General features: G+C 37.9%; 1 protein-coding gene across 4 annotated transcripts in view; it reads right to left on the reverse strand.

The window, feature by feature from the left end:
- Positions 1-4,975: 4,975 nt before the first annotated feature.
- The window catches only part of CLC-D (chloride channel D), a 42,146-nt gene continuing 27,332 nt past the window's right edge, over positions 4,976-19,789 (reverse strand). Inside the window, exons 14-23 of one of the 4 annotated variants that reach the window (XM_088895227.1) lie at positions 12,771-12,922; positions 10,595-10,730; positions 10,388-10,519; positions 10,210-10,287; positions 10,069-10,124; positions 9,843-9,929; positions 9,604-9,748; positions 9,389-9,490; positions 9,269-9,310; positions 4,976-5,382 (exon numbers count right to left, since the gene is read on the reverse strand). In XM_088895227.1, coding sequence (XP_088751353.1) covers positions 5,374-5,382; positions 9,269-9,310; positions 9,389-9,490; positions 9,604-9,748; positions 9,843-9,929; positions 10,069-10,124; positions 10,210-10,287; positions 10,388-10,519; positions 10,595-10,730; positions 12,771-12,922 — 939 coding nt within the window. In that variant the 3' untranslated portion in view covers positions 4,976-5,373. Of the gene's footprint in view, positions 5,383-9,263; positions 9,311-9,388; positions 9,491-9,603; positions 9,761-9,842; positions 9,930-10,068; positions 10,125-10,209; positions 10,288-10,387; positions 10,520-10,594; positions 10,731-12,770; positions 12,923-19,789 lie in introns of all 4 variants that reach the window. The other 3 variants (XM_010257687.3, XM_010257688.3, XM_010257686.3) reach the window with 3 other exon arrangements.

Below are 19,789 nucleotides of genomic sequence, written 5' to 3' on the forward strand. Positions count from 1 at the left end.
AGAAGACAACCTTGTGTCTTGGGTTTGTCTTGCAGATCTTAAGCCACAACCGCAAGAAGACTTTATCTTCCCATTAATGGTTGAAGTTTTATGAACAATGAATACAGGCTAACTCAAACAACAAATGTAAAATAGCACAAAAAACCAAAAAAGAAATCTATTTATATCTATATAAATATATTAAGGTGAAATGTGTACATAAGAAGGACTTGCTAAGGATGAGGGAAATGGAATCTAATAGAATTTTTTGTTTTTTTTCTTAGAAACTATAAGAATGCCACTCTCTACTAATTCTCTTTTGTTTTTTTTTTTCTTTCAAATTATAAGAATGCCACTCTCTCCTACCAACTCTCTCTCTCTCTCTCTCTTCTTACAAATTACAAGAATGCAATTTCTCTCTCCTTTTAAATTACAAAAATGCCACTTTCTCTCTCCAACTAAGGGAAACCTTAGCTCGGCATCTCGGTTGCTAGGGGACCTACAATCAAAGGTAGTCAAGTTCGAGTTGAGCCGAGCTCAAACTTCAAGCTAGACGACACCTCGACCGCTGAGGGTGATCTTGGCTCAGCATCTCGGTCACTAAGGGAGATCTCGACTCAGCACCTCGACAATTGAGGGAGACCTGAACGACACCTTATTAACTAAGGGAGACCTTAGCTCAACACCTCGCCTGCTAGGGAAACCTCAGCTTGACACTTCAGCAGCTGAGGGAGACCTCGGTTTAACACCTCGACAATTGAGGGAGACCTTGGCTCGAAACCTCGACTGCTTGAGAGACCTAAAATCAAAGGTAGCCAAGCTCGAAACCTCCTTCACTAGTATTCCATAGATACAAAGGAAAAGACTTCCAAACATTCATACAACATTACTATTTGTTGGAATTAAAAAGAAAATAAAAAACGATTCTATCATCGGCATTCAAGAAGGAAGGATGAAAAACCCTAGACATAGATATCAGCTTTCCTTTGAATACCCTTGGTGTTTGAAATTTTTGTTAATACCGTTGTCGTTGCCGCTAAAATCACAGTCACCGTTCTATTGTGGTCTGAACACTATTGACGAAGGCTTGTTGTTGTTAAGCGGTTGGGGGAGAAAGGTTAAAGTCTAAGAACATGAGGGCTTTGGAAATTTCTGTCAATATTAGCTTTAAAAAGTTATCAATTTTTTTATTTAAAATTATTTTTTTCACTCATAAAGTTTCAGCCGGTTGTAAGTAATGGTTAGTAGAACACTGAATGACATGTCAAAACTTTAAGGGACTCGAAGAGAAAATCCCTTCAAGTCCAAACGCACTGGATCCGGAGTAAATGACCTCGTACTTGAGTACAACTCAACCATAATAAGTTGATTGGTATCCATCTGTGCCTCCATGAGGACCATGACTGCTGATTAGTAGTTATTCTATTTCAATGTTTTAAAAATTGACTTGTAGGCCGAATCATTTTTGCCTTGGGGTTGTGGGTCACTGATTCGACCAGCTGGGTCAACCGATTCAGACACACACATATATATATATGCCATGTCATCACACACACACACACATATATATGTGTGTGTGTATAAATATGTTTTAGATATGTTATATGTATTATTTTATATATAATTTATGATTTTAAATTTTTTATTTACAAAAAATATTAAAATTTGCAAATTGAGGTCAAAAAAGGGTTTTTTTCACAAAAATAGTAGGGCAAGGAGCCTACAACTCCTTGGGACACATAAATCTCGAAAAATTATCCAAAATAAAAAAAAATCACCCCAATCGAATATCGGAGTGCAAGTTATGGCCTCCGAAAGTTTGCATGTATTGAGTGTACAATCCGACTAGGTCACCAAATCGAATGGTTCTTGACCAAGTCAATGGTTTTGACTGTCTAGCGGGTCTTGACTGAACCGAACCTGAAATCTTGGCCGGATGACAGTTCAAACAGTTCGACCTACCGAATCAACAATGACTTGAAAACATTGCTCTATTCAAAGCATTTAGGTTGGATTTTATATTTAATTTAACACATGGGATTAGGTTTGAATTATAATTAACCTAATTTATTTAGAAAGAGTGAAATCTACATGAATGTAACGGTTCAAAAAATCGTTATGTATCAGCGTGTATCGGCTGATACGTATTGTATCGGGAACACCTCGATACACTCCTACAGAGGGTGTATCGGGGTTTTGACCAGTCCAGGGGTGGAGGAAGATTTGAAAAAAAAAATAAAAATAAAAAAAAAAAACAATAATTCTACTATCCGATATACCTCTACCGACGTGTTGGATTTATCGATATTTAGAAACTTTTTTAATAGCCTTTGCACTTGAGTTCTACACGAATGCAAAAGGGAGGCAAAATGCCTCGTATCAAGCACCTTGTTAATGTGGCAAAGGCCTAGCACCTCAAGTTAGATATGGCAGAGTGCTTTACCACGTCACACCTCAAATTTAACTTGTTAATCTGCATAACAGAGTTTTGCTAAAATTGTTAATGGTGCCGCGTGCCCCTATTTAGGTTGACTTCAAATTATATATATACTTTTTGTTAGATAAAAATTATACTTTTTTTTATCTGACATTTTCCATGATAGAAAGGTATTCCACACGTATTTGATAAAACCCATCAAGGATGAAGTTCTAGAGCTCACTCACTATTTTGACATCTGTGACAGTAGTACCCACCAATTTACAAAATAAAAACAAGGATTATGATTTCCCTTAGTAAAAAGAAATAATATAGAAATGTCAATATAACAAAATTGTGAAAGTATTTTTATCCACTTTAAATTAGTTGCAAGCCATTTAGTTCCAATAAAGCAATTGTATATCATGAACAATATTCATTTAAAAATTGTATAAATTAATTTATTGAAAGATGTATGTGTATATATATATTGTGTGTGTTTGTAAAACATTATAAATGAAATAAATTTTAAAAATTAAGAAGAATATAAATGTATTAAAAAGTAAATATGTAAGTTGACAAAGAAATACAAGCACCTACGATTTACTTAAGGAGTTGTATCACTTAGACCTCCTGAACAAAACATGGCCATGCACTTATTTGACCCTAGGGGTGGTTTCGAGCCGAGCCAAATATATGACTATTCAAACTTGTCTCACTAATAAACTATCAAGTTCGAACTCGATCTTGATTCGAACTAGAGACTTCAACTCAAATTCGACTCAAGTCAAAAGCTCAAAAGTTTGAGCTCAACTCGGCTCTCAACTGTGAATTAAATGTCTTATAAAATTAAAAAAATATACATATAAAAAATTTAGGATTACAAAAAATTAATTATTATTATATATAAAAATTACATATATATATATGCATGTTAGGCTCGTGAACCTCAAGAGCCAAGCTTTATTATACTCAAGTTTGGCTCGATTAACAAACAAACCTATATACTAGGCTTGAATTCAATTTGAAGCTTGGTTTAAGCTGAGCCGAGCTCGAACAATTCATGAAAAGCTCGACTTGTGGCCACCCTTATTTGACCCCAATTAGGGCTAGTTTGGGAGGACTGGGTTGAACATTCAACTGCTTTTAATTGCTCTAGCTCAAGATAAACTATGCAAAAAGGCTCAAGTAGACAACCCTTCAAATGATTGATAGATAGCCGATTTTGGCTCTCTAAATATTTCGCCAAAAACATAGCTTATAGCTGTCTGAGGCCACCTTGGAAAATTAGAAGCCGCTACACTTCAACCCTCCCAAACAGACACTCAGGCCCCATTCTCTTTTTGGTAAGTTACTTTCCCAAGTAAATGCACATACCCAGGTAAGTGTTTCTTGGGAAGCACTTATTTGGGTAAGCGCATTTGCCCATGTTCTTTTATTTACCAAAGTAAATAAAATAATCACCATTTTAGCCAATTTATCATCAAAAGGGGCACTTTTATCGCATTCAAGTGTTGAAAACCTTCCCCCATATGGGAAAGTTAATTCACCCACCTAAGAGATGGGTTTCTTGATCCTATCCAATAATACCCAGGAAAATAAACTTTCCCCATGGTCCCCATATAAATCTGAAAAAAAAAGAATATAAATTTCTTGGTCAATGGGATTCACAATCCCAACTTTCCCCACTCTCAAAATCCCAAAAACGAAACCCCCTCAGTTAAAGGCATTAATGACAAAATTAAACTTACCAAATTGCCCATTCAAGAGTCTTGGGCTGACACTTGACAATAACAATAAGCAAACTTTTAAATTCGCCATTATCATCTACAACTTGTACAAGAAAAATTATAAAAAATTGTAATCATTGTAAAAAATAGCAAAACAAGAAATTGATTAAAAACCACACATCAGGTTAGTTTAGGGTTTTAAAAATGTACAACTTTACACGACTGACACATGGAAATTTCCATATATTCAATTGATGGGATGGTAACAGCAGGGGCAAATTACTGCAATCTAGAAGTACAAGGGGTCTTTGTCGCAAAACAGAGTTTGGAGAGGCTAAAGTGTCACAACCCCCTAATTTACCGGAAAAATTATAAACAAATTCAGGTTGTTGTAATTTACATCCCTAAATGCATACAAATTACAAATAAAATTAAATATATATTTATATAGATAGATTATTTAATTTAGATAGAAAAGATTATAAATATATTACCGAAATAAAAATTCAGATACATATAATTCACATAAAAAAAGAATATATATTTTGAGGCTTACACCTTGCGCCTCACCTATGCCTTAAGCCTTGTTAAAACCTTGCTTGAATCAGATGATTTAGAGATATCTAATCATACCTGATTTTTTATGCATCACCCCACTTATTTGATGGATCTTAACTACCAGAAAATCTAGCATTCTTGGTGGATTTCAACACCATGGACCCCATAATTGATAAGCACAACTGTAGAAATGTAGAATGCATGGACTATACTACCGTAAGACAACCAAATTCTGTAGTCCATAAGCTGTCAATGTACGTATCATTAACTGGCTATCTATAGGAATGTAACATAGTTTCAAGAAATTAAATTTTCTAATTGGAAATAGTGAGAAATTTCTGCCAGTTTGGATACAATTTCAAGACCACAAACGTCATATATATACCAACCTTTCGAACAGCTTTCTGCCTGGTTTTCTATGATCTATCTGACTATACCTTTTTTCTGTTTCATAAATGGACTCGTCCATGTTAGGTGGCTCTAATTTATGAACTCGTCCATGTTAGGAATCACATCAAGTGCATGCTATGACCACTAAGCCTAGGAAGGTTAATACAGAGGAAGAAATTGAAAGAATTCATCCTTGGGAAACAGAGCCATATCTACTATTATAATGGATTTTCAACAAGAAGACCATCAAGAAGTGGGTGCTCTGCTTCTGTACTTCTTCCAACTGCTCTTTTATCATGCCTACGAGAACTGCCCAGAAAAATAGAGAGAATCAGAAATCATGTTAGCTGACTGGTTCAGTTCTGTTCTTTTTTCTATTCATGAACCAGAATTTACAAGGTTTTAAATAAAGAAAATGATTTGTGTGAGAAAAATATCAAAAGATTAAAAAAAAAGCTGCATATGAGAGTTTACAGTCCTAGGTGGCAAGGGCTGTGTACGAGGGCAACAAACAAGAATAATAGCAGAGTTAAATTAAACACGTAGCATATGTAACTAAAAGGGCAGGCCCAGTGCACGAGACTCCTGCCAATGCGGGGTCTGGGGAGGGACAGATGTACGCAGCCTTACCCCTGCACGTAACAACGAGGCTGTTTCCATGATTTGTGAACCCTGGTCAAATTATATAACTAGTTTACATAATTTTATAGTTAATATTTTACCAAACAAAGAAAAAACTATTTATACTGGATAAAATACTAAGAGATGGGGTGAGCATTATCCGGTTAAAACCGAAAAAATGAACCAAAAATTTCGGTTTCAGTTATTTCAGTTTTTGGTTAATTCAGTTCGGTTTTTTGGTTTTTAAATATTTCGGTTTCGGTTTTAGAATTAGAAATTCGGTTAACCAAAAATTCCGAATTAACAAAACTTTGCTATATAGCATGTAATATATAATACATAACATATTATATTTAATATGTAATATATTTATATATTATGTTATGATATATATAATTATATATAATATAGTATATAGTATATATATTTTTTAAATTCAGTTTTAACCGAAAACCGAACCGAAAATTTTGGTTTCATTTATTTTGGCTTTCCTCTAATTTGGTTTCGGTTCAGTTTTCATTTTTCTAATTCGGTTTTTAAAATTTTGGTTTATTCAGTTTGGTTTTTAACCAAATAAACCAAATGCTCATACCCCTACTAAGAGCCACTCAAAATGCAAATAAGGGTATCAATGGACCGGATTTGGGTTGGACCCCATCCAAATCAAAAATCAATCTGAGCAGGTTGGATGGTCCAATAAGACATTGAATTGGACCAATCCAGACTTAATGGTCCTAAGTATTTATTAGATTGGATTGGACCTGGACCATCTCTAATGGATTTATGTTGGACTAGGTTGGGTTGAACCAGTATCCAGTCCACTGATAGAAGAAAAGAGCAGGAGTGTCAAAGAACTGGGTTTGGAGTGGACCCAATCTGAATTAAAACTTGGTCCATCAGTAATGGACTCCTATTGGACCAAATCAGGCTGGACCAATATCCAGTCCATTAACAGCCCTAAATGCAAGGCTTTTTTCTTGCTGGAAACTGATCAGTGACCATGCAGCCCATATGATTGTGCAACAAAATACATGCAAACAGGATATTCCCCATATTTTATTTAGACAATGTCTCAAGATAACCCTATTATTTACCCGCAGACAAACCCTATTTCAGAACTATGGGATCCATGCTAATACTGGTTTGGCTGAAGCCCAGCCCAAAAAACCCTCTTTTATCCAGGTTTTGGACAAGCAATCTTAAGATAAGCAATATGACCATCTACTATCTTCATCTTAGCTTACTGTCATAACCCAACTGCTCCTGTTGGCTAAGTTGTGTGGCACTCACTTGGCCCTCCAAGTAAGTCAGCCAAACTGTATAACCAAGACCCTTCTTGCTAGGTTGCTTAAGTGCTAAGGACACACACCAAGGAACACAAGAGCACACCAAATATTGTAAGAGGAAGATATTGTATTGCATTAGAAGAAAGCTTACAACTCAAAGAATGCTCTTACAACTTGGATGCTTGTTGCAAATGAAGGAGGGGACCCCTATTTATACACTAACCCCCTCCAGGAATCCTCTAGAACTATGTACACTTGGCATCATCTAAAAGCACCTCTAGAACATTCTACCTTCTACACTCTTCTAGGGGATGCCTTCTCCATAAGATACAAGAATACTCTAGAGGACGTCTAGATTGCTCCCAACCCCTCTAGGTTGTTCCACACAAACCTAGATTGTTCCACAAGATTCTAGAGAGTTCCACCAACATCTAGACCCTTCGAGACACATGGAGAACACCCCAGAACACTCTAGAACACCCCAGAAACATGCAGAATTGGCTAAAAGCCTCAAGAAACATCTAGAAAACCTCTAGCCCAGCACCCCATTGTGTCACCCCGTGACATTATGCTCACTTTCTACCTGTCAAAAAAAAATTAGCTATGCTCACTTTGTATCAGATTCAAGTTCCAAATTAATGAAATTTTTAACTATCAAAAAAACAAAAAAAAAAAATAGCCATACTCATTTTCTGGAAATGTAACAACAAATCCAAAAAATGAATGCACCTGAAAGACTTAAAAGATTAAGGGTTAGAAATGAATGCTCCTGAAAGACTTAAGAGAAGCCCCAATTGGTCAAGAGAAAAGAGAGATGAATTCAATCAAGAATGTTTGACCAGGTGCAAAGATGACTGATAAGTGCACCAATGAGAAGTGATTTGGTACAAATAGAAGACTCCAGAAGAGCAAGAGGAAGGCCAAAGTGGACATGTGTTGAGGTGGTGAGCAATTAACTTAAGACTTGAAATTTTGCCAGGAGGCATGCCTCTTGATGGGATTTACTCATTTACATAAAACATCCTAAATAGGTTTTGTATAGCCAACCTCAAATAATTGGAATAGCGCTTTTTTGGGTTTGAGTTGAGATGCATGTTAAACTAGCTCAACTATTATCCCTTCTACATTATCCTATCCAGTACTTTAGCATTATTTACAGTTTCTAAAACCTTCTATGATGAAGAGAACTTGATGTAGCTATGCTCAACAAACTTCAACAATGGAAAAGCAAGTAACGTTTTTCTTCTAAAGGGCATTTATACTCATTTTCTTCTTGATAAAGAAAAATTATAAATCTTCCTTCACTAGGTGAAAAAACTTAGCCACACAAGGTACTCATATTTCAAGAGTAGATAATGGTGAGCAGTCATCCTAGTACTGCAAATAACAGATCAGACAAATTTTCCTTCAATACCATTTCTAAATGAGGAGAACACAACAAACTTGAGCAGTTCTATTGCTACTGCCCCATAGAGAGGTAAAGTGTTCAGTGCCCCTAATCATAGAAAGACAAAATAGAACAGCCATAAACCACATGTATCTGCACAAAATCCCAGGTTTAGCAATCATTTTTTTCTTTAATCCATCATTTTTTCTTGCTCAACAAAACTTGTAACTTGAAATCTCAACAATTTCGTATAGGGAATTGATGATTGTATTGCTCTAAGGATCTGTCAAATATTAGTTTTCATGGCACCTAGAATACAAATGCATTGAAACATATGTGAATACCTACCCAATTAATGCTTGAGTTGAATCATGGCTCCATGTCTAGGTTATCATTGTTGCTTTTGCAACTCATTTTTCTTAATGCATTATGGAACCTACTGGGATTGAACGGATTGCTAAAATGGGTTCATCCACAGTCCGGCACAGATGCCACCACTCATGTTTCAGCAGTGTTTCACTGGGTTCATTGTTTCTTCTTTCTAGATGCATCTTCAGCCTCCACCTTATCAATCATAAATCCACCTATCTCCCCATCCCACCCCCACCCCCCAAATTACACTTGATAGTCTGACGATGTGACCAAAATGGACCCTTCCTTTCTACTGTCACTCATGTTTCAGTGTTTCATTGGGGTCCAACTGAAATGCTTTTTCTTCTATAATCCATACTCACACCCCACCCCTATCTATGAACCACAAGCTCAGTTGGAAGGGTGGGGGTATATAACTGTCCGAATATAGAAATTTACACCACAAATTCAAATTTTTAAAATACCATGGTATAACTATAAGAATACGGTGAAGAGACATAATATGGGTATAGCTGCATCAAGACCTTACACTAGTTGATTGAAGCTCCACTGTAGCAAGATCCTCATTTTCCTGCATCCCAAGCAGCAATTGTCAATAACCATGTATATAAATCAAGAGGAAAGACATTTAAGGAATCCAGCTAGGTACCTCGACCAACAAATCTTTCCTAGTAATCAAACCAATAACACGAGAAGCACGAGGGACAACAAATATGTGCCTTAATCCTAATTGACGAAAAAGATTATACACCTGCAATACCAGTATGATACACACTGTTATAAACAATGTTTCATTGATGTATAGCAGTGCATGCAACAATATGCAAATAAAGTGCAAACCTCTGAATACAAAATGATGCTTACCTTTGCCAGAGACATATCCTCAGGGACAACATATGGAGAGGGATTTAGAAAAGGAGCAAGGTCTATGTACATCTCCAGATCATCTTGACTTAGATGAATCTTATCTAAGGATATCCCTTTACTGGAGACAGGCTTTGCGAAGTCACTGAAATTGTGTCTGGAGCATTTAGCCACTTCTGTTCATTTTGGAAAATGAGTATGAAGGGAAGATCTAAGATTAATATTAAGCGTCCACCTACATGATTGGTACGGATCCACCTTTTGGATCATGGGGCAAAGGGCTATGCTGGAAATCAACTTTAGACTGCAGAAGCACCAACAAGTGGCTGCAGCAAGAACCAGTCACTCAGTACATTTATTTCCCAACTAAAATTCCCAAACACCAGAAGATAGTTGAAGCAGATTACTGCTTTTAACAAAAACAAAATCATAAAAAGCATGCAAACAAGGTTAAGCAAGTTATACCTACGAAGTATGAGTCCAATGACAAGTGCCTCTCCATTCTTTGTGTGATCCACTACCTACACGCCAAGGAGACATTAAAATAATTATAAAGGATCCAAAGAATATTAAATGAGAAGACAAAGAAAAAGCAGAATCACCCACAGGGAACCCATTGTGCTTGCTGCTCTGCAAAATAGAAACTATATCTGCAACTTTAACAACACGTGGGAAGCTGACAACCTTCCATTGACACAAGTCAAGCCTTTAACCTTTAAGTTGAAATCTTGATGCAGGGATATTAGCACAAAGAAGAAATTGAAAAGCACTCTAAGTAGCTGACCTTTTGATTCCTGCAGGCTTCCTTTGCTGTCATTTTTCGCATATAATATTTAGGTCTTGACTCAAGTAATGGAACTCCCCTTAACCGAGCTTGCACTTCATACAAACCTTCATTGAAAGCATCGCCAACAGCCTGCAAAAGAAAGGCTTAGCAAGGTTGGTTCGTTGTCTAGATGTTAATAATAGAATTAAAAGAGTTAACACATACCTTTGATACAAGAAGAACAAGCATTATGAGAGGTAGGAGTTTCAAATTATTGGTAATTTCAACCATAATCACACAAAGGGATACTGTCATCCGCATTGAACCTCCAAGGAAAGAAGCAGCACCAAGTAGAGCATACCTGCAATTTCCATCATGGGTTCAGGAAAAAACACTTTGAAGCAAGATGGTGTGCAATGCAAATCTTATTTATTAGAATCAACAACACCAAAAATCATGACAGATTTCCACCATGGGTTGAGGAAAAAAACACCTTGAAGCAAGATGGTGTACAATGCAAATATTATTTATTACATCAACACCACCAAAAATCATGTCTAGTTCCACATTGGTGCAGGTACAAACATATGGGTAAAATGAAAGTAGACATAATTCAAGCATCAAAGACCCAAAGAATATAGTGGGTTCTTGTAAGATATCCTGAAACTTGGAGACTGTTTAGAATTCGGTCTGCCCTTGAATTCTGTTAGAGTGATAACAACAGAAATAAAAGAAAGAGGAAAAGAGAGAGAAGAAGAAGAGAAGAGAATAGAAGGAGAGAAAGTTCTGGTTCGAACAAGAGAGAAAAATCAGTCTCTCCCATTCGGCCAGATTTGTTTTTATATTTCTATTAATCTGGAAATGACACCTTTGCCCCTACAGGGACATAAGATCTAACATAACTTTGCACATCAGCAACTTAAACATAAGCATAAAGACAAAAATACCCCTGCATAGTCAACATTAACAACTGTAAACCACAAAGAAGCAGAATTGGCAAAAACGTCTAAACAAGCTAAACAGGAAGATAAATAATCAGAGGTTAGACTGAGAACATTCTCTACCTCCATTAGATGACTCATAAATTTAGATGGACAATTATTGTCATATTTTTACAAAAGTAAATGACCAAAGCAAATGAAAATTCATCAAGGAAAAGAATAGACTTGACTGTTTAACCACCACGAATGGTGAACAGTGCCTCCCATAGCATGCTGCAGCAGTAGGTTTTTTTTTTTTTTGGTGGGGGTGGAGGGGGTAATGCTATAACATTGCATTTTGTCTTCTGCGTTTACTTTCTTGTCTTTAATCCAGCCACTATTCAGAAGTGGTCATAAACACACTACTTAGAAGTTAGAACTGAGTTTTTTTCTAAATATTCTTATGTAAGCTCTTTTATTTTGGTGGGGGTGGGGGTAATGCTATAACATTGCATTCTGTCTTCTGCGTTTACTTTCTTGTCTTTAATCCAGACACTATTCAGAAGTGGTCATAAACACACTACTTAGAAGTTAGAACTGAGTTTTTTTCTAAATATTCTTATGTAAGCTCTAGTGTGAGGACGAGATTAGATTTCTTAATGGATGACATTGCTAGCAGGTTAAGTCTTCAGTATGAATAGTCTTCTTGGTCCTGTAATCATTATTGTCAATAACTTTCTTAGTATAAAAGATTTTACCTCAGACCCTAGTTTATAGTCCAAAAGAGCCTCTTTAGACTAAAATTACCTTATCACTGCTTTGTATTTGTTCTACTTAAATATCAAATAACTAGATAGGTTTCAAAATCTGTTTTTGCATTTCTGCATCAAGTAGAGGAAGCTATGTTGTCTTTCATGCAGTAAATAGAACTATACTCGAAATAAAGTTCTAGACTCAAAATTAAGGTCAGAAAAAATGCAAATCATGTTTGTATCTTTAAAGGCCAGTACCAATGTTTGTCCTAGCTATCTGGGGTCTTGGAAGGGGTAGAGTGGATACAAACCTAACCCTTGGCTTTTTTGACACAGTGGATGCTCTCAAACTCGAAACTGTGCTCTCGCACTTGTCAACTAGAAATTTTACCACTATACCAAGCAATGGTTTTGCTTATATGACTAAAAAATTAAAATATCAACACAGTTGAAACTGGGTACACGAAAAAAAATATTGGTAAAACACAATAGACATTTTTCTTCCCAGATATCAAATTTGACAGATCTTAGAAATTAGAATACCATAAGTGGTGGTAGCCTTTGAAGATTACCGTAGGAAACTTATAATCCATCAATATGTGATTCATAACAATATTCCATGACAAATCAGTTCCAAGCAGTTAGGGTACCTAAATCTCCATTTTGCGATCCAGCTTTGTGCATAAGCACATTTTGTGTGTGTGTGGAGAGAGAGAGAGAGAGACTTACGTTCCTTCTTCAATGTTGAGTTTCTTGTAGAAGTTGACCACGAACATGCCAACAAGTCGTCCATATGTTGATCCTATCATTATTCCTGGAATAAATTGACCAGCTGGAACAGCAGTACCAAATGTCACCACTGCTAATGTGTAAAACATAACCTGGATACATGCACCAAAAGAGAAGTTAGTTTGTGCACGAAAGGAGTAGTAACTAGCCAAACTCATTCAGAGGAAGGGGGTAGTTGGTTACTGTTAGTGGAAAATTTTTTTAGTATAATTTCTCACATAACATAATTCACCCAACTAGACTAATAACTGGGTTTTTTTGTTATTTGGGTAAGCCCCATTCAGGAAATCACGTAGATATTCCCTTAATTACATCTCTACTAGGGGCAGAAAAAACCATTTGATTCTGATTCAGAAGTTCAAATGAATAGACTAAACTAAGTATCATTTTTCTACAGAATTTTCTAGTATATATTCCCTCTTTGTTTGAGAGAAAACCAGCAAACAAATAAACAAACTTTTTATACATAACAAGTAAATAGGTGTCATAAATGCCATATTTCATCAATAAGGCTAAAAATGGCCTTTAAATTGTGGTTATGTGCATTATCATGGTGTGAGGAACCATAATCAACCAAGTTTCATGAACAAGGTTGTAGACGGTTTTCCCCCTCACACATAGGTTAATAGGTTGCGAGGAACCATAATCAACCAAGTTTCATGAACAAGGTTGTAGATGGCTATCTCCCTCAGATATAATTAAAATGAGACAAGGAGAAGAAAAAGTAATAATAATAATAACAACAAACAAAGAAATGTGAAATGAGTAAGGAAAGACACAAGTCTAATAGAGAAAGTTGTAGGAGAATCATAATGAAGAGGTTGAGGAGGAATACTACAATCACTACCTTCTTCTTTCTCTTCTTCTCCCTTTTCTTCCACACCACAACCTTCTCTTCTTTCTCCTTTGGTTTGTCTCTTGTTGATGTAAATTCTATCAACTAAATAGAATTAGCCAGCAAAATGGCATTAGACCCTTCTCCTTGTAGGAGAGGGGTTTTTATAGAGGAAGGAGGTGGTTAAGTAACTCCCCACTCCTCTCTTCTTAGAGTGCCAAGTGTCACCCCACTTAAAATGGGTTAAAGAGGGAAAAGAAAATTCTTCCTTCCAAAGGTGACAAGTGTCCCCTCACTTAAAGTGGGTTAAGGAGGGAGAAGAAAACTCTCCCCCCTAGGATGACATGTGTCCCCCCACTTAAAGTGGTTAGAGGAGGAAAAATAATTCTCTCCCCTAAGGTGACATATCACCCCCCTCACTTAAAGTGGTTAGAGGAGGGAAAGTAACTCTCTCCCCTAGGGTGACATGTGTCCCCCCACTTCAAGTGGTTAAAGGAAGGAAAATAGCCTTCTTGTTAAAATAGGACAAGTGGCATCCCCTTATAAATAAGTGGGACACCTCACAAGAAATTAATTAATTTAGATTCATTCCTTTAGGGCCTGTTGTTCTATTAAATGGGCTCTACTGCAGGCCCATTAAATGCTTATCGCATTACAAACAAGCCCAATTAACTTGGGGCCCGTTGTTCACTAAACTAGACTACAGGCCCCTTTCTTTACTAAAATGTTTCATCCCATCAATAGGACTGACTGGACTAATAAGAAACTAGAAACCCCTTTTTCTTCTTTATTATTATTTTTTTAAGCTGTCTAGGAGTATCTTAATAACCTGCTCCCAATCCAGCAAACTTAAGGACTTAACAGTTACTAACCCTTAAGAACTAAACAGTTGGCTACATAAAAATCAAGTTCCTGGAATGACGGTATTTCTGTCATACACTATGGTCTTAACAAAACTTGCTTTTACAATAGAGATTTTTCATATGAAAAATAGAAACTGTTTTTATTTCTTCCTATGAACATTTGCCTGGCTGGAAGATCAAAGGCCTAAGCTAGAGCCTAAAGGGCTACCATCCCATAAGCAACATCTTGGGTCATATGGAAGGAGAAAAATCAAAGGACTATTTAAGATAAAAGGGAATCAACACAAAAAACCTTCCAAAGAATGGTTACCTCCATTCGTTCCTGGCTAGCTGCCTGCAACCTCTTCAAACAGATATCCCACCATGTCTATTTTGATTCTGATATTTTGCTTAAGTAGGAGGCTAATAGAGTCTGTTTTGATTCCGATACACACACACAGGGAGAAAAGTCATTAAAAATAAGCTACATACAAAACTGCAGCCAAAGAAGCGTACAAAGCTGGGCATACCAAGAGGCCATCCACAACAGAGAAAAAGAAATACAACAAAGAAGAAACAGCACTGATTACAAATTACACATTAGTAGCCGGTCCTAGGCATCCCCAATCCAAGCTAAACTTCCCAACTCCAGCCTTAGCCAGAGAATCAGCCAAAAAATTGGCATTCCTAGGCATCCACTTGAATGGGGCATTCAAGTCCACACTAGAGCTTGAGCCGTTCTGACTAAAGAACTGAACTTCCAAGGAGTTTGGTTTTGCTTTTTCATCCAACCTATAACCATTTGACAGTCACCTTCAACTTCCACATTCCTCAGATCCTGCCTAACCAACAGCTTTAATCCCTGGACCAAGGCCAAAAGTTCAGCTCTAGAGGAATTTTCTTGTCCCACTGGACCTGATAAACTTAAAATCATACTGCCCTCATGATTTCTAACAACCCCTCCCACCCCCGAGGGCCCTGGGTTTCCAAGGCTACAACCGTCAAAATTGAGTTTGAGCACCTCTAGATTAGGAGGGGACCAAACTACCAACCTTTGTTGCCAAGTATTCTGAAACTTTGTCACCACCTGCCATTCCCGAAGCAGATCATTAATAAAGCCACTTGAAACGTCCCACACATCACAGCCCAATGTGCTACCCTTATTTTGGTAAGTTCAAACACTTCCTCTTCGGTTTTCCACTTTTCTTCAAAAATCCTCATATTTCTTTCACCCCATAGCACCGCCCCGTGAATGCACTACCAAACAACCTATTGTCTTTGAGTGGAGCCATCAAAAACACTTGACTTCGAAAGGTCTATTACTGCATCTGGTGCCACCCTGGTTTTCCCAAATACCAAAAAGAAAAGCTGGCATAGTCTAGAAGAAAAGGGATAATGTAACAGTAGATGGTTTGTATTTTCCCGCTCTTCCAGCAAAGAACACACACATGAGGAGAGAGATTCAGTGTTTCCATTTCCTTTGGAGCCTCTCATGGGTGTTGATGATTCAGTTAACAGCATCCCAACAAAAAGCCTTTACTTTAGGGGGAATCGGGCAACCCCAAACCTCTTTAACCAGGAAATGTTGAACTTCCAAAATGGGAAGGAGTGAAAAAAGGAGGAACACATGAAACAACTATATTTGTATTAGGGGTCCAAATTCTCTCATGAATCCCTAATGAAGAAAACACACAGGTTTCAAGAAGGGTTACAAGAGAGACCAGCTCATTTGTTTCAAAATCCCTCAAAGGCCTTCCTAGACCCAAATCCCATGCTGAACCATTCTCTCCGAAGGAAAGCAAATCCACAATTAAACTATTTTTATAGTTGGACAGCCTTTAAATTCTTGGAAAAGTTTGACAAAAAGGAGAGTCCCCCCCCCAAAGTATCTTCCCAGAACCTTACACTTTGCCCTGAAACCACATCATGCCTTATATTTTGCATGAAAGTGGGCAATAAAGTCAGGATTGACCTCCAGCGGCTTCTCAGGGTTGCTCCCCTAGCCAGCCCAGAATCCCAACCATTTGGGCCCATCAATGCTCTTGATCACCAAATGCCATGTTTTGTTCTTGAATCCTACCAATTCCCAAACCACCCTGCTCTTTAGAACTACTCACCTTTTCCCAATTCATCAAATAACTACTCTTACTATCTCCTGGATCCCACAAGAAATCTCTAATGAATTTTTCCAACCTCCTCACCACCTTCCCTGGGACCCTAAACACAGACAAAAAATAGACTAGGAGATCAGACAAAGTAGATTTGACCAGAGTGATTCCCCCCCTTTGGAAATGTAGTTCTTTTTCCAAGACGCCAACCTTTTCCCAAACCTTGCAATAATACTCTCCTAGAAAGGCTCCTCTCTTGGGTACCTCCCTCCTAAGGGCAGACCTAGATATTTTAATTGGCCACTACTTTAACTCACAACCCAACACTTATGCACACTCTTCCAGCTCCACTTTCTCCAGGCTAAGGCCCACTAGACCACATTTCCTCAAATTGACTTTCAAACCTGAGACTCTCTCAACTAGTTCTAAGATCTTTTTTAGAATCTTACAATCTTGAACCCCCCCTAAAACTCGCCTAAAATTAAGGTATCATCTGCAAATTGAAGGTGAGACACAACTTGGCTTTCCTTCCCAATTCTAAAACTCCTGAAGATATTCCTTTCATCCACTCTCTTTAAAAGTTTACTAAAAATCTCGCCACCAAAGTAAACGACATTGGAGAAAGTGGGTCCCCCTGTCGTAAACCTCCCAAAGCCTTGAAAAAATCTTTTGGGGAGCCATTGATCAGAATTGAAAAGTGAGTTGTCCCCAAACACCCCATCATCCAGCTTATCCATCTCTGACCAAAACCCATTTGACCCATCACCCACCGTAAGGAATTCCAGTCCGCATGATTATAAGCCTTTTCCAGGTCCAATTGAACATAAAACTTTTTTTCCCTGATTTTCTAAAATCCTCCACGAACTCATTTGTAGAGGCAGCCCCTACACACTTTGGTATCAACGATACAAAGGTTGCATTCCTTCCTTCTCCCACTTTTCCTCTCACATAGAATTCAACAAACACTTTCTTTAGATCCTCCTTAATTAAATCCTAACACTCATGGTAAAAAGCTATTGTGAAACCATCCAGACCTGGGGCCATATCACCAATCATTTCCATAACAGCTCTCTTAATCTCCTCCAAAGAGAAAGGTTCCTCAAGCCTTGCTGCCACCTCCGAGGGCAGTTTCTCCCACTGTAACCCTTCCACTATAGGCCTTTGTGTACACCTTGGTGAGTACAAAGCCTTATAATAAGAGACCGAAATGCTCTCAATCTCCCCTTTATCCCTGAATTCTTCACCATCAACCACCACCCTAGAAATCAGATTTTTCCTCTTTCCCCATTTGCCAAAAGGTGGAAAAAATTTCTATTGCCATCCCCCTCCTTGAACCACTTACACCTCGATTTTTGTCTTCAACAGATTTCCTCCCTTCTTACCATCATCTCCAATTCCCCCTTCAACTCTACTCTTTTTTTTTGTCTTTCTTCCTCATTCAAGCCCCTTCCTTCTTCTCTTTCAAATTTTTCCAAACAATCAATTTGATTTAACAAATCTGCCTTTCTTTCCTCTGCCCTTCCAAAGGTCCAAACATTCCAATCTTTAAGCTATCCTTTTATCCATCTTAATTTTTGAATGAATTGGAATCCTTCCCGGCCCTCACCACCACAATCCTTCCACCACTTTTCTATATTCTCCTTGAATTGAAGATGAGTTATCCATATATTTTCAAATCTAAAGGGTATTGGTCCAAAAGATAATTCCTCTGATTGCAACAAGAGTGGCCAACGATCTGAAGTTGGTCTGGCCAAGGTTTTAAGAACCGCCACCCAAAATGTTCTTCCCATTCCTGTGTCACCAAAAATCTATCTAGTTTACAGCAAATCAGATTCTCTTGTAGGTTAGACCAGGTGAATTGTGCATTCTGTAAAGGAAGGTCCCAAAGCATACAATCCTCAATGAACTCATTAAAATTCCTCATACTCCTCATGATTCGCAAGGACCCCACACTCTTATCAGCACAAAACCAAATCACGTTAAAATTCCCTGCTAAACACCAAGCTCCTTCACACATTCTACTAATATTGTACAGCTCCACCCACAAACTCTCTCTATTCCTGTATGATGTTGGCCCATAAACATTTGTCAGCCACCACACAAAACCATCTTCTTTTTCTTTTAATTTCACAGTCACTGTGTAATTTCCTATAAATTCCTCCAAGCATTCCACCTTGCTGTCCTCCCAAGCAATTACAACCCCCTGAAGCTCCAACCAAAGGTAAGAAGGTCCACTGTTTATCTCTGGACCCCCAAATACTTCTCAGCCAAACACTAGTGAACTGTTCCACCTTTGTTTCTTGCAACAACACCATAGATGATTTTATTCTCTTCCTAGCACTCCCTAAGCCTCTAACATTCCAACTCACTATTTTCATTGAGAACTTATTTTCCCTGTTCTCCCTCTTTCCTAAACAACACCTTCCTACTCCCCCGCAAATAAGTTTTCTGTCCTAATCCCAGACGAGGTTAGAATTTCCACCTCTGTCCTTCTCTTCCTAGTTTTGGTTTCTTTTGCTTTCTCCCTTGGTTCCACTAACCGTAAACCTGACGCCACAGAAAAACTATATTTCTCTCCCTCACCCTCGCTACAGCTCTCTCTACCACCCTCCACCCACCCGCCCCTCTCTCCCAACTCCCAGAGACCCCCTACTTACATTCAAATCATCTTCTTCCCTACTCTCACACCTTACTCCCTCTTCAAAATAATCTACAATCAACCTCCAGATTCCTTCCCCTAAGATTTTTTAGTCCTCTACCAACCCCAAATTCTGCTTCTCAACATCCTTTTCAGGCAAAATGGCATTTGGTGATTGCACATATTTTTGGTTTGGGACAGGGCTAATTGCCTCACTTGCACAAAAACAAGAGGAAGCAAGGGAAAGTAGGTGAAGGAAGAACTTGGATAGGAGAACCCGTAACTGTTTGATCTGGTTGCAGTGGAAAAGAAGGCTGACTACAAACCATAGGTGAGGTAAGGTCCTTTTCCATTCCCCCTTGCAGCAAAGATTCCTCCTGTGAGCCTGGCAACACTCTCACCCCTAAACTCTTGACAGACCCCTCGAAAAATTCCGTCACTGTCTCCTCCCTAAGCTTCATAGACATGCTCTCACTTTCTAAAACAGGGAAAACATTTCCCAAATCTTTCCATCCAAAGCCCCTAACTCTTCTTGC

The sequence above is a fragment of the Nelumbo nucifera genome, chromosome 1, assembly GCF_055504915.1.
Source record: "Nelumbo nucifera cultivar China Antique chromosome 1, China Antique-T2T, whole genome shotgun sequence".
Lineage (NCBI taxonomy): Eukaryota > Viridiplantae > Streptophyta > Magnoliopsida > Proteales > Nelumbonaceae > Nelumbo > Nelumbo nucifera.